We start from the raw sequence: 13745 nt of genomic DNA on the forward strand, positions 1-13745 counted from the left end.
GCCTTAATTGATTTTACATTCTACCTGTGATATAATGCTGCCCTACAGCCTAGCTTTGACTTTCACATTCCTTTTCTCAGTCTGACTGCAACGTCTGCCACATGAAACTAATTAAGGAGGCAGAAAGTCAGCTGAGCTGGTGACAAAGAGGGCGGTGACCAAAGAAGGAGGACATGTTTGCCCACTTGGATCACCCCTTATTTTGGAAACAGTTAATTTGGGGTTTAGGTGATAGCAAGAGCAAAGATGAAGGCTATCTGAAAGAGGCACGCTGCCACCTAGTGCGAGTTGTGCTGCATTTGAGGAGCAAAGAGCCAGACTGTTGTACTACTGATGCAGTAGGGTGATCCTGGATAAAGTAAAAATGTCTTATCCTGCAGTTTTCCTACAGAATTCGTGAAGAACTACTGCTTTTTGATTTGAAATTATGAGGGTTTTTATTTCCTTTCTGTACCCATTTGCATCCCTGCTTGTTACAACTGAGAAAAACCTCTATTTGTAAACACTGTGAACCCAGTAAGTCAAAGCCTACAGAAGTAAAAGGGGGTTGGACAAATATCTGAGCCATTCTCAGAACTGGATGAACCCAGGGTATCATATCTCCAGGATACCCATTATCCCCACAATGTCCTGCTATGGTGTGGCACTAAGAACCAGTTTCTGACTCTCTTTCAGATCCCACTAAGTCCTGGAAGTGACCCAATAATTTTGGGGTTGTGTAACCACTTGCTTATTAACCCACTCCACTAAGTATCATCACTGCCCCATTTTTCTGTCACTTTCCTTGGACTTTATTGTCCTTGGATATTGGAGGAAAACAGAGGAGTGAAATGCAACAGAGTTTTTCAAAGAAGTTTTTCCCATAAAAACTGACATTAATACAGGGGGAATGAATGCAGGAACTAAAGAAATACAATTAAATAAATCAGCCAGATAGCCTTTATATTATGTGCAGGAGAGGCAGAAGCATGATTTTACCAGCTTTGTGAACAGGAGGACCTGTAGCTTTTTCTCTGTGTTTTTTGGGTTGTTTTTTTTGTTTGTTTTGGGGGTTTTATTGGGGTTTGTTTTGTTTGTTTGTTTGTTTGTTTTACTTTGGTTTGGTTTTTTGTTTGGGATTTTTTATTTTTTTTTTTGCTGTGGGAGTTTTTTTGTTTGTTGGGTTTTTTTCCCAGGTAGCAAATGTTCGCTTAGCAGCATACCTGGCAGATGGTTGCTTTGCCACTCATCATTTACAAAATCTGTCAAGGCAACATTTTCTCAAACTGTTTTTCCTTAGCAGAATCTGGTCTTTTCTGTGATGGAATTCAGATGCTTAAATCACTCCTGGGTAATAGGGATGCAGGTCAGAGAAAGACTTGCTGAATTTGTACATTCCTTTTTCATGTGCTTTGCAAAAATATCTATCTACTGGTCCATCTAAAGAGGACAAAATTCCTTGTGTGTCAGAACTGAATAAACAGAGGGTAATTTGCTTTTGTGGGAAGATATGAAGGTTGGTGACTTCACTTTCACTTGGACCTGCACTGACCCAAACAGGTATTTCTTCTAGTGTGTACTAGCACAAATGAAATCTGGACTTTACCCTTACTGCTACACTTTACCATCCTGTACTGGTATTGAACCTAGTGGTCAGATCTCTGCTGACTTCCATGGGTCTTGTTTGCCCCATGGGAAAAAGGGGCCAAGTTTTATCCTGCTGTTAACTCCAGCCTAAATGTGCCCACTTGTCACCCTGAAAACTCAGCTTCTGAGCTTGCTAACATAGTTTTCTAAGACTTTCCCAGGACAGTAACTGTAAACATAGATATGTGTACATTCTTTCTGTTACACGTCTTGTGATGGGCATCTCTCATGGCCAGTGCAGTGAGAAAGTGTTATCCTGACCAGCCAATCCCTGGCCATGGTCAGAAGCCTATAAATCCTGGGGGGAAAAATAAACTCTCTCTTCCTTTCACCACATCTCGACCTGTGTCTGTGTGATCTATTCAGCACCAGTGGCTACACCCGCTTTTCTTTATACAGAAGATAAGCCTTTTAATATGCATCTTCATTAGTCTGACATTAAATATGCTTCAGGGGGCATCCATTTGCTGTATCAAATCCAAATACTTGGAATACTTATCACTGCCATATGCATCCACAGTGTTGTTGGTAACTTTTATATTGGAGGATATGTTTTAAAGTATTAATGAGCTCTTTTTTTAAGAAACATTTTAAAACAGTGAAATATTGTTCTGCTTTGCTGCAAGTTGGATGGTCAGTGGAGTTCCAAGACTCCTGAGCTCAAAAAAAATGCACTCTTCTCTCTCTCTGTGAAGAGGAAAGATGTGCTGAGTTTAACCAGCTCGTTTCAGCCTGGGCTTTGCTTTGCTCCATAGCATCACTGGACATTTTGATCCCAAGGCAGCCACCTGTTCCAGGCAGATATGCAGCTATTGGAATGTCAGCAGACACAACCACTAGTCAGTGCTTTTTGTAGAATGGAAGCTAAAAATTCAGGAATGCAGATTAACCTATTTTCATCTCCCTCTTTCCTTCCTACAGGTCCTTAAACGCCAAGGTTATGATGCAGCCTGTGACATTTGGAGCTTGGGGATCCTGCTGTACACCATGTTGGCAGGGTGAGTGACAAGGTTCTCCTAGAGCAGCAGTCTCCAGCGAGCTCAGCACTGCAGCACTGATCAAGCCTGAAAGGAGTCACAGATAGGGATTCTGGGCTCCTTGAGAAGTGTATTCTGTTGTATAAAGCAAGAAAATAGATGCCAAGACTTAGAATAAGGTTTTTTTCTAGAATGCATAAATATCTTTGACACTTGACAAATTGTTTAGGTTTCTAACAAAACTGCCTGTATGCACTGAGACCTAGACTCCTAAAGGGTTCACTCACCACTTAAGCAGTGGGAAAGTTTTCCATCAGGAGGGATGCATAGAAGTATAAAGAGCCTCAGCATATTCACCTTATCAATGGAAGAATGCTAATTCATTCTACTGATACTTTTATTTTCTTCAGCTTCAATATTCTTTATTTGTTATTGTTGTTGAAGTGTCTGAGCACCTCTAAAAGCTAAAAAAAAAAACCACACCCAAAAGTAGCGTTCAGATCCTATTTGAAAAATATGATTCAGAAAGTAAACTAAGAGATCAGCAAGAATAGCAACAGGCAGCAGAAACTTTTGAGAGGTACTTGGCAAAAATACTCCTATGTGTTGGCTAAAGTGAAATATTAAAACAAGAAGATCCAGGGGAAGACACAGATTGAAATAAGCAGTGAAGGATAGGAATAAGGTGTGCAGGGATGATTGGGAAACAAAGTGTGCAAACCCAATCTAGAGTTATCAGGCCCCTGAATTTCATTTCTCAGAGTATGGTATGAGCACATTTATCACACCTAAGCTCAGCTTTCAGCTTTTCAGTGACCTCTCTAAACTGTTTAATCTAATCATTCAGCTGTGACAAGAAGCTTGGATTCATTCCTAGGTTTTATACAGAAAACAAAGAGTTGAACTCTGACTTTCTGTTATTTGCATCTCCTGCCTTGTGGATTATAGGAAAGGCGTCTCTGTCTCATCTATTTTATTCTTGACTATAGGTGTGATCCAGGTCAGCTGAAATATAGCAAAACTTTCTGGAGAAGTTTCCCAGTCTACTAGGATGTCCAAGAACCTGTTTCTATTTGGCTGATGCCCTAGACTGCTACACTGCTGGAATCAGTAAAATAAAATTAACACATTACCCACAGTTACATTTGTTCGGTTGATTATATTCAGAATTCTTCTTTGTTGACTATGAAGAAAAAAATTCAAATCTATTTGAATTGGGAATACAAATAGCACAACTTAGTGGATATTCAATTTACTTACAGGTGCCAGTAACTTGTATCTCACTTTTTCTGCACCTACCAGAGAAAATAATAGTAACACAATCCGTTGAGGAATGCTTTTTTAGGTGCCACCACTGCATTCATGAATGGTTTTGTTCTTCCTCACCACAGGAGATTAGTAGGAACTGACAAGTATTTACATCCAGGACTTTTGTCTCCTCCTATAATCACTATGAGCAGAGAGGGCTCAGACAGCCAGGACTGGAGCACAGGCCAGGGATCATGTTAGTGCAGCTAGTGATAGACCTCAGAGTTTTGCCAGTCCTTAGCTCTTACTGCATCCCTCCTGAGAGCTATAGATTGGAATAGCATCTATCTCATTGGGCTGAACTGCTATGAAGTCTGAAGTGTTTCTGAAAATGAGAAAATACTGCACAAGGAATTGAATTTGGTACCAGAAACCAGGTGGTATAGGAAGCTGTGGCCAATGCAACTGTTTAACAATCTAAAAACTGCTCTGGCAAGTTTAAAGAGAAGACAGATGGAAAGAAAAATATAAAAAATCAAAAATATCTACCTCATGTAAGCCTTCACAGCTGTTCAAAATTGCAGAGTAAAAATGGGCCTGGTAGATGGTAGTCAACTGCAAAAACCTTATCTCTTGCCACTCTCTGTAAACAAAAAGTGTATCTTCTGCATATGATACTGATTTTGTCTCAAGCTGGGTGCATGTTACAAGTCATTTCTGACTGGCTGGACAAGGAAGTAACATATTGCAGGTAATTTAGTTTGCCCAATAATTTTGACTTGCATATTATGGTTAACAAAGCATTGCAAAATAGATTAGGAAGGGTTCTTCTTTATTTTCCTTTTTTTTCTGTTTCAGATTGTATTTCTTCTTCGTTATAACTTTTGTCCTTTCTTGCTGTTACCAAGATACTGGTATTGGCAATAAAAAAGTTGGCAATAAAGTAGAGTTAAAACAAGAGGTCAAAACCTGACTATTTTAACAAAGAATATTTCACTCCTAAAAAATTTAAACAGAACAAAAATTTAAAAAACAATGAAAAAATCTGTCTTTGCCTCTACAGATCAATATGAGGAGCCACCAGATTGTACAGTTTGAGTGAAAATAAAGCAGCAGTATCAGTGGTACATTCTGGAACCAAATTCCTGTTGTTATCAGTGGCAGTTAATACTAGAACCTAAAAATCATGTACTTGCAAATTACATAATTTTTTGTTTTGTTTTTTTGTTTGTTTGGTTTTTTTTAATAGATTCACTCCTTTTGCAAATGGACCAGATGACACCCCAGAGGAGATTCTGGCCAGGATTGGCAGTGGCAAATATGCTCTTACAGGAGGAAACTGGGATTCAGTATCTGATACTGCAAAGGTCAGTGAACCCTTTCTCAGATTTTCTCTCAAGATTTAAATACCACAGAACTCTTTTTTTGGTGCAACTGCTCTTCTACAAGAAGTATATGTTTGTCAATGCCACAGATGTATAGTCTATCCATGAATCACCTTTTTGCTTCCCAGTTAACCAAGAGCAGGCAGTTTTAATTCCTGGACAGTTCACAGTTTAGGCTGCCCATCGATCACAAGGCAAGGAAAACCCCAGGAGAAAAGAAATCATCTGGTGCTGAGATCTTTAGGCATGAAGCTGTGCACTAGTCTCTGAGACAGGTAAATCGGCAGGAAAATTGCAAGCTTCCAGTTGCCCAGCATTAATCAGAAGCTTCTACAGGCTTTAAAGATTCTTGCAAGATACTTCATTTTTAGCAACTGTTAGTACCCAATGGAAAAACATTGATACTTTCCACCACAAAACTGCAAGCATTCCTAGTAACATTAATCTTGCTATCAGCACCTATGAGCCTCACAGTGGATTTTTTTATCAGCTGTCCAGTTTTGAAGTTAAAATGTTTAGATGTTGTAGAGTTAACCTAATTGAACTTTAGTTACCTGAGTGTTGACTTTCTGTTCTAAGTTTCTCTTGTAAGCATGCCTCGAGGTCAGTGAGGAGATGCCTCCAGATGGCGTCCTCTCCCTAGGTGTTTATCACTCCTACAAGGTTGCCAGTAAATAAGTCGTTCAATAAAATGAATACCCTCCACATTATGTTTTGACTGGATTATTAACTTAGAGCTGAACATTACACTCGAAAATTTTGAAGATAAGTCCTGACACTTAAAGAACATAGAGCCTGTCTAAAGTGCATCACTGTCTCCATTGTACATGCTAATGATGACACTGTCAACAGGAAGATCTTAGTAAAACTGCACTGCTATTAATTGCTTTCTCCCTGTTTTCATCCTTTCCAACCCAGGACATTGTGTCTAAGATGCTTCATGTAGACCCTCACCAACGCCTCACAGCAGTCCAAGTCCTGAGACATCCATGGATAGTGAACAGGGAGTACCTGTCTCAAAACCAACTCAGCAGACAGGATGTTCACCTGGTCAAGGTACCTCCTACACCCTTTCCGCCTCCTTGCTTGAAGAATGAGCTGTCATTTGTGTAAATAGTCTGAAAAGTGATAGAGGAGTTGGGAAGATTATTTGCCACAGAGGTTAAATTTAATAAATTTAATGGCACCGTATTAACTGTATTTTTGACTGTCGCCCGCTCAGTATTTTTAACTTTAGGCTGCATTGTAATAACCTGGAAGCACATACTGCTCTTCACCATTCTGAATCTGAGACACTCTAGCTGTCTGCCAGCCTAAGTGTTATCATCTCATGGAAATTGTGCATGTGTGACAGTTTTTTAGGATACTGAATAGGGGAATGAAAAAGCATCAAAGAATTGAATTTCAGCTCAAAGTTTTCTCTCTCTCTCTGTTTTACAGGGTGCAATGGCAGCCACTTACTTTGCTTTAAACCGAGCACCTCAGGCACCAAGGTTGGAGCCTGTATTGTCCTCCAATCTGGCTCAGCGGCGAGGCATGAAGAGACTTACCTCTACCAGATTGTAGCAGTACCCCAAAAGGCCTCCTTGAAAACCCACAGTTTATTATTTGAAAAATTCATCTTTACTTGGCTAGCAGAACTTTCCTGGACAACCTGCACATGAAATTGCCAGAACTAGCAGAAACCCACGTAAGGCAAAGTTCTCATTTGCTACATCTTTTCTTTTACATTCCAGCCAGGGTCCTGAGTTTAACAACTTTGCAAAGATGTGCCAGTTTTGCCAGTAGCTCTGTTTCTTTACTGAGATACAGCCAAACAAAATAGGCGAGCTCCAACCTTTCCACCCTAGGGAAACTATTTTTGAGTCCGTAAGATGTTCCATGGGAAGAGTTTTCATTTTGTTTCTCAAGAAAAGCATTTTTTGCTACGAAGAACGCAGTCGGGTTAGAATGCCGTTCCAGCATGTGTCATGATGAAGTGACTTGGCTGGTCACCAGTAGACATCTGCTGATCTCCACTCACCCCAGCAAGAGTGAAGGCTGCAGAGACACATGAGTAACACCTTATTTGAAACAAGTGCTATACAACATGAGGTAGAGAGAGCTGGTGGTGGTGGTGGAAATACCTTCTGGTTTTGAGGAATCTTTTGCACTTTGCCCCTGCCTTCTCTGGAATGAAGCTAGCACCTCTCAAGGAGAGTGTGCCACCAGCTCTGACTTGCTCAAAAGTCTCAGAGAGCAAAAAATCTCTGAGGAACTCGGTCTTCTGAGGAAAAGAATGGGTCTTATGGGACTGTGGGAAGGCATTCACATAAAGCAGGGTGAGTGAGTAGGAGCCTGTGGATCAGGCAAGAGAAAGGTGTCTGGTCTTGGCAAGCAAGCAGGTCTGGGAGGATTAGGTGAGGGGCTGGGGAATCGAACAAAGGCAGGGAAAGGCGTGAGTGGCTTTGAGGACAGTAGGCAAAACAATTCAAAGGCAACTAGTGTGCAAGTGGCTGGGGGTCAGTGATTCCCTCTCAAAGCAGGGGACAGTCCCTCTTCAGTGGCTGGTGCAGAAGACAGTGGGCGGCTGGGCTGCCCAGGGGCCAAGTGGGTCTGTGCAGCCATTCTCCCACACCATCACCCAGACTGCTCACCAACACTCCAGAGTTCCACACTGGAGCAGGAGAGGCCATTTCCAGTCATTGTTCCCTGCCCTCCCCTGGCTGTTGACCCAAATCTGCCTCCATCACCCAACATTTCATGTCCCTGCCTGGGTGTTCTGCTCTAGCAGAGCTAAACTCCCCATGCCACGTGTGTGCAGAGAGTACCCACTTCTGAAGAGTTCAGCCAACTCTGTTACAAGCTTTAATAATAATATGTTATGAGGAGAAATGGGAGGATGCTCTGCTTTTATATTTATATGAATATGTACATGTGTATTTATATACATATAAAACAAAAATTCTATGCCCTAATACCTGGATTTTCCAGGTTCAGGGAAAGAAAACTTTTGTTGAAATGGTCTCTGCAAAATGGACTTTTTTCTCATTCCCTGGTTTCAAAGAATGCAAGCAAGGTTTGTGGTGCCAGATGTGAACTATTTTTTTATTCTTTTTCTTACCCATCTTGGCTTACTGGTGGTCACAAGCTGACCAGGATTCTTCTTTGTACTGCTTTTGTTAATTTTTGTTTTCTGAGTGAATTTTGTCACCTCAGATGCTTCGTGGGAAAAGCTACTGTGCTGTGTTGGCTTTTTTCTGTTGTGACAGGGGAGAAAAAAAAAAAGAAAAATGTGAACATGGAGCTTCATATGCTAGACATGGTAATGTTTGCTTGCTGGGTAGTTTGTGCATCTTGGTGCTGAACTGGAATTACCAGATCACTGCCTCAGAGTGTCCAAGGGGTTTCATTTGCTATAGTAATATTCTTCCTAAAACTATCTCTTCTTCAAAGTTGACTGAAGTTTGTTTGTTTGCGTTAGTCTGTTTTTAAATTTAACTTTATTCTTAATAATTTAAACTGATATTTAATGTTCAAGTTTATGTGCTGTGCACACAGGATCGCTGCAAAGCAGCTCTCCTTGAAGCCCTTTTCTTTTCTAAAATAAACAATGCTGTGAAACTTCACACAGAGGCTGAATTGGCTGGGACTGATGAGTGCAAACGCACAGGTGGGTGTCTGTGCTTCTGTACACAGCAGCCCATATTCTCTCCTCTGGCTAAATGTGCTCAGTGTCAACTTTTTGCTGCCTTTAGAATTTTCTGCTTGTTAGAAGTTAAATCTCACACGTTTCTGCTAACAGCACACCATGAGGATATCCACCTGCAGGGTTATCCTGGCTGGTGCAGAACAGCTCTGGTCAGGCCTTGTTTCCCTTGAAGTGACTTCTCTCCTGGCACAAGGCAAGGTGGGCATAAGGATGCATAGGGCAGCCTGGAGGGAGGGCTGGATTTTCTGAGGTCCCAGCTGATATGTGCTGTTTTAACAAAATGGTTTTTTAATGGTCAGAGTAATTGTATTGTATTGTATATGAACAGAAAGACTGTTGAAAATACTATGTACAGTTTTTGTCTCCCTCTGGGATTTCCTGGTCATCATGCATTGATCCAGTTTTCTTTCTCTCACAACCACTGGAAAAAGTCTAATTCCCTCTAGATATACTCAGTCTTAATTCTTTGAGCATTTTTTTCAACTGAATATTATTGTAGGCCAAGCTTACAGGATGTTGCTCTTCCCAAAGTTTAAGGGTTTGAATCTCTTCCCAACTTACCTCTTTCTAACCCACCAACTGTTAACATAGAGACACATACAGACTCTTGCATCTTAATGCTCATTAATTACTTTATAAGCCTATAAATAACTATAAGCCCATACACATAGCGGGCTTTGTTTATTAAGGTTTTATTGCCAGTGCATCCTTATGTGTCTGTATGTAAACACATGCACAAAAAAGGTGCTGTCCCAGCTTGTCCAAATAAGGGTAGAAGTGTAGTCAGAAGCCGAGGTGATACTTGGAGAGTTTTGTCTGCAGTATTCTTTGAAATCTGTCATTGATAGCAGTTCTGGCTGTCGAAAAAAAGGCTGTGCCCTTACAGGGAAGAAACTGCACCATCCAGCCTCCCCTCTGTCCCAGATGTGCGCCCCCATGCACTTCCAAGGGCAGATCAGTCTCACCTCTGCAGTCCTGCCATGGGACGTACTCTTCTGAGGGTTTTCTGACCTGTTCCAGTCAAGTGAACCCAATTAAAGCTTTTCCACTGTCAGTTTTGCTGTTCCAACTCACTTGGACTGAAATACAAGAGCTTCCATCAGCAAATCCAAGGGAGGCAGAAAGGGAGGAATATGCCACTGGAAGTCATTATTTCAGGCTGATAGCACCCACCGCTTCCCCTGGCACAGCTGGATCCAGGAGAGGATGCTAAGCTGTGGCCTAATTACTGCAATGGCTGCTTTTACACCAGCATCTCCTTTCTGGACTCCTGGCCGTGGTATTGCTTAGCAATAAGCACTTTTTTCTTTTTCTAGGAGAATACTGAAAAAGGCTTAGCCTCTCTTTTTCTCTCTACCTTAAGAGACTTACTAAATGTTTATGTTTAACTCTTGAAAGTCTAAAAATGTCTTTGAATTAGAACATACCATCTTGCAAGTTTTTAATCCATAAAGTGACCTAGTGCCTTAGGCTATTACAAATATTATAGTTACATTTTTAACCATCAAGTTGCACAATGCAATGAGTGTCCAAGGCATACCACAGTGTACCTGTCACAGACATAGTTCATCTGGAGACCCACTTCAAAATCAGTCACAGAAGGGTTGGAAAGGACCTCTGGAACCCATCTAGTCCAACCACCCTGCTAAAGAAGGCTCACATAGAGCAGGTTGCACAGGACCACATCCATGCAGTTTTTGTTGTTCAGTCCCAGGAGAGAAGTGCAGCAAGGAGGAGGCATATCCCCACATTTTGCAGAACTGGATCCCAACTCTGCAGCTCCAGGACCCTGAAGAAATCAAAGGGCCCTGATGAAGAATATTATGGGAAGCATTGCCCTAGTTCCTACACAGCACCACAGCTTGTCTATAGGGCAGAGGTGTGGGAGATGCTGCTCGAAGGGAGAGCTGACCCCTGCCCCAGCCCCTTAGGAATTTTCTCTTATTTAAAATCTTGTTTAACTTTTTATAAGCAACTTTTAACAGAAGATAGCATTTATAAAGCCTAACTATTTCAGAAAATGGAAAGTGACCCGCATGGACACATTGTTATAAATCTCTATATTTGAAAAAGAAGTCTGTCTGAGAACAGATTCTGGTTTGTTTCCTCAGAAAAAAGAAAAAAAAATCTTCAGTTCCCTGAGAGCCCAGGGAATAGCCCAAGCAGAGAGACCTGAGTGCAGCACATTTTGTGTGACATGACATCATGACATCACATGTGACACTCTTACAAAGTACATATTCTGTGTCCCTGCACTTTATCTAACCTTGGATGTAATACTGGGTTCTCTTTTCAGCCAGACCCTTTCAGCTCTCTCCAACAACTTGTACCCAGCTCTGGTACCTCTGAGTACATTCAAACCTCAGTCAAGTACGTAATTGCTGTGTGTCTGTGATATGAATTATGACAGGGCTTGGCTCATCCCCTGAGCCATGGATGGCACAAAGGTTTCTTATGCTGCTGGTCTACTGAATTTATGCCAGCATATGCAAGTGCTGACACTAAAAATGGCAGACAGTCACTTTCTCTTGACTTCAGCTGCCCATCTGTCCTTTCACACCTCTCTTAGCCAGGTCACCTGGGGCAAAGCAAATGTTTGTGCGTCAGAACAAATGGCTGGGGACAGCAGGAAGGCAACAGAATCAGTTTAGCCAACAGTGCTGTCAACACATTGGAGTGGCTACAAGTTCAGTGTCACCTCTGTCCCTCTGTTGCTGCATTATGCTGAGCAGAGCCCAGGTGTGGCTCAGAGTCAGGGATATAAATGATGTGATGTTTGTACAGTAGCAGGTTCCCAGTGCCAAGCCCTGTGCACAGAGAGGTGGACAAGTCCAGGCTTCTGAAAATTGGCCACAGGTTCATGCAAAGTCACTGTAACCAGAAGGTGTAGGGCCACAGATGGCATGTCATGGGGAAATAATGTTGACTGTATGTATTTTTGCTGTCATTCACTCAATAAGAGTGATAGAAAACACCCAGGGTTTGTTTTTAAATCATCCATTTTTATAGAGGAACTTCTTGATTTTGGGGCATGCTACAGCTTTCTCAAGCCCTAGGAGTAGGGCAGTCAAACACAGAGATACAGGAGATTACTGTAGCAGAAAATACATTGTAGCTTTCACTGGAAAATTATTTTCAGGCAGGTGTTTTGAAGCTCTCTCTTAGGATGTATATATGAGAAATGCCAAAGCAAATATTTAGAAGCAAAGTTCTCTTGTTGAACATCCAGAAATTACACTGTAAAGCAAGAGCCATGTGAGGTCCAGATTTACATATCTGCATCCTAAAAGACAGGCAAGGAGCACAACCCTCAGATATTCCTTGCATTAAAATAAAAAGGCCTAAAATAATCTTAATAAGATTCTTTAGTATAGTTCATTTAAAAAAAAAAAAAAGTGAAATGTGCAAGCCAATTTTTCCTTTCCTTTTTTCAAGTATACATAACTTTCCTTTAGAAGTGTATATTCTTACCTCCTAGCTGACCCTGATCCTGAAATTTTGTGTTGCCTGAAAACACTGCAGCTAAGCTGCTTCTGGTACCTCAGTTCCTGTGTGAACACAGTCCCACATTCCTCCCTCCATGCCTGTCCACAGCAAACACACACAATTGTGCACCCTCTCCTATTCCAAAAGTTAGCAAAAACATGAGAATTTAAACTCTGAAGATGAAGTTAAAAGTAAGGTTCTCAGTGTGTAAAGCAGAACTAAAACTCATAGTATTCAGGTGAAGGGTGGGTTGAAGCCTGTGCAGAACAAAAATGTTACAGAGTAAATAAAGTTACAGTAATTCTTAGAGCCAAATTTTATGTAAACTCTCTTTACAGATTTTCATGAACCTAGACCTTGCATTTCCAGGTGCAACTGTGTGACAACCCATGTATGTCAGCCAGCATCTGATCATGCATGTCATCACAAAGCTTCCACATGGAGATGTGATGCCAACATTTGCAGCCCAAAATTTGGAGTCTAAAGTTAAGAATTTGGCCCTTTTTTGTCATCCCGTATGATGTAAACCACAATGTTCAGTGCCGAACTCTTCAACCACTACTTCTTGCTTTGGTATACATAGTTACAGAGTCAACTTGTGCTCCATTATGTCTCCTAAATGGATGTTATGGACAAATTTTTCAGAGATGCTTTAGCCTGAAAGGAAAATAAGGAAAATGCATGCCTTCTTTGATGGAGGCAAGTTTTGAAAGGAGAGCCTGGAAAATATGCATTTGAAGTGCAGAAAATTAAAACCAGTTGCTAAAAGATTGTTTCTGATTTGCTACTCAGAGCCAAATCTTGCTGCCTTCACTCCTGTGTTAATTCCTTAATCCATATGCACCTTCAGTGACTCTCGTGGGAGACCTCTAAGTCCTCTTTCCTGTTGCAGTAGTGGAGTCTGGCCATTAGGTGATGACATCTGTAAAGGATTTACTTGGGTAGTATTAAATTGACAAAATATGAACCATGATCTAGCACTTTGTTTACCGGCTCCATATTCATGTTTACAAAATGATGATTTCTGAGGCTCACGCTTTTTATGTTTCCTGTATGAAAAGGGCAGCCAGTGTACAGATATTTGTTATGTTTACCAGCGTTTCTGAATAGATTTTTTTTATAGTACATGGTTTTATGAAGTGTAATATTTTTATAGCAGAATGATGATCTTTGGACTTTCTATATTGTTACCTACAATTGTTTGCAAACAAGCTCTTCGCTCCCTTTTTTCTGTGCACTGTATCCCATGTTGCTGCTGCTAATGTTGCTGGCCTCAGCTGCTGCTGCCCCACCATGACGTGGGCTGACGGTATTGTGAAACTGTGCAAACTA

The 13745-nt window shown here is 41.2% G+C and overlaps 1 protein-coding gene across 1 annotated transcript in view; it reads left to right on the forward strand.

Annotated features, from left to right (window-relative positions):
• RPS6KA2 (ribosomal protein S6 kinase A2) overlaps window positions 1-8075 on the forward strand; it is a 159242-nt gene extending 151167 nt beyond the window's left edge. Inside the window, exons 18-21 of the mRNA XM_058836823.1 lie at window positions 2548-2624; window positions 5101-5218; window positions 6155-6292; window positions 6677-8075. Coding sequence (XP_058692806.1) covers window positions 2548-2624; window positions 5101-5218; window positions 6155-6292; window positions 6677-6802 — 459 coding nt within the window. The 3' untranslated portion in view covers window positions 6803-8075. The remainder of the gene's footprint in view (window positions 1-2547; window positions 2625-5100; window positions 5219-6154; window positions 6293-6676) is intronic.
• Window positions 8076-13745: the final 5670 nt, after the last annotated feature.

This window comes from Poecile atricapillus, chromosome 3 (assembly GCF_030490865.1).
Source record: "Poecile atricapillus isolate bPoeAtr1 chromosome 3, bPoeAtr1.hap1, whole genome shotgun sequence".
NCBI classification, from domain to species: Eukaryota; Metazoa; Chordata; class Aves; order Passeriformes; family Paridae; genus Poecile; species Poecile atricapillus.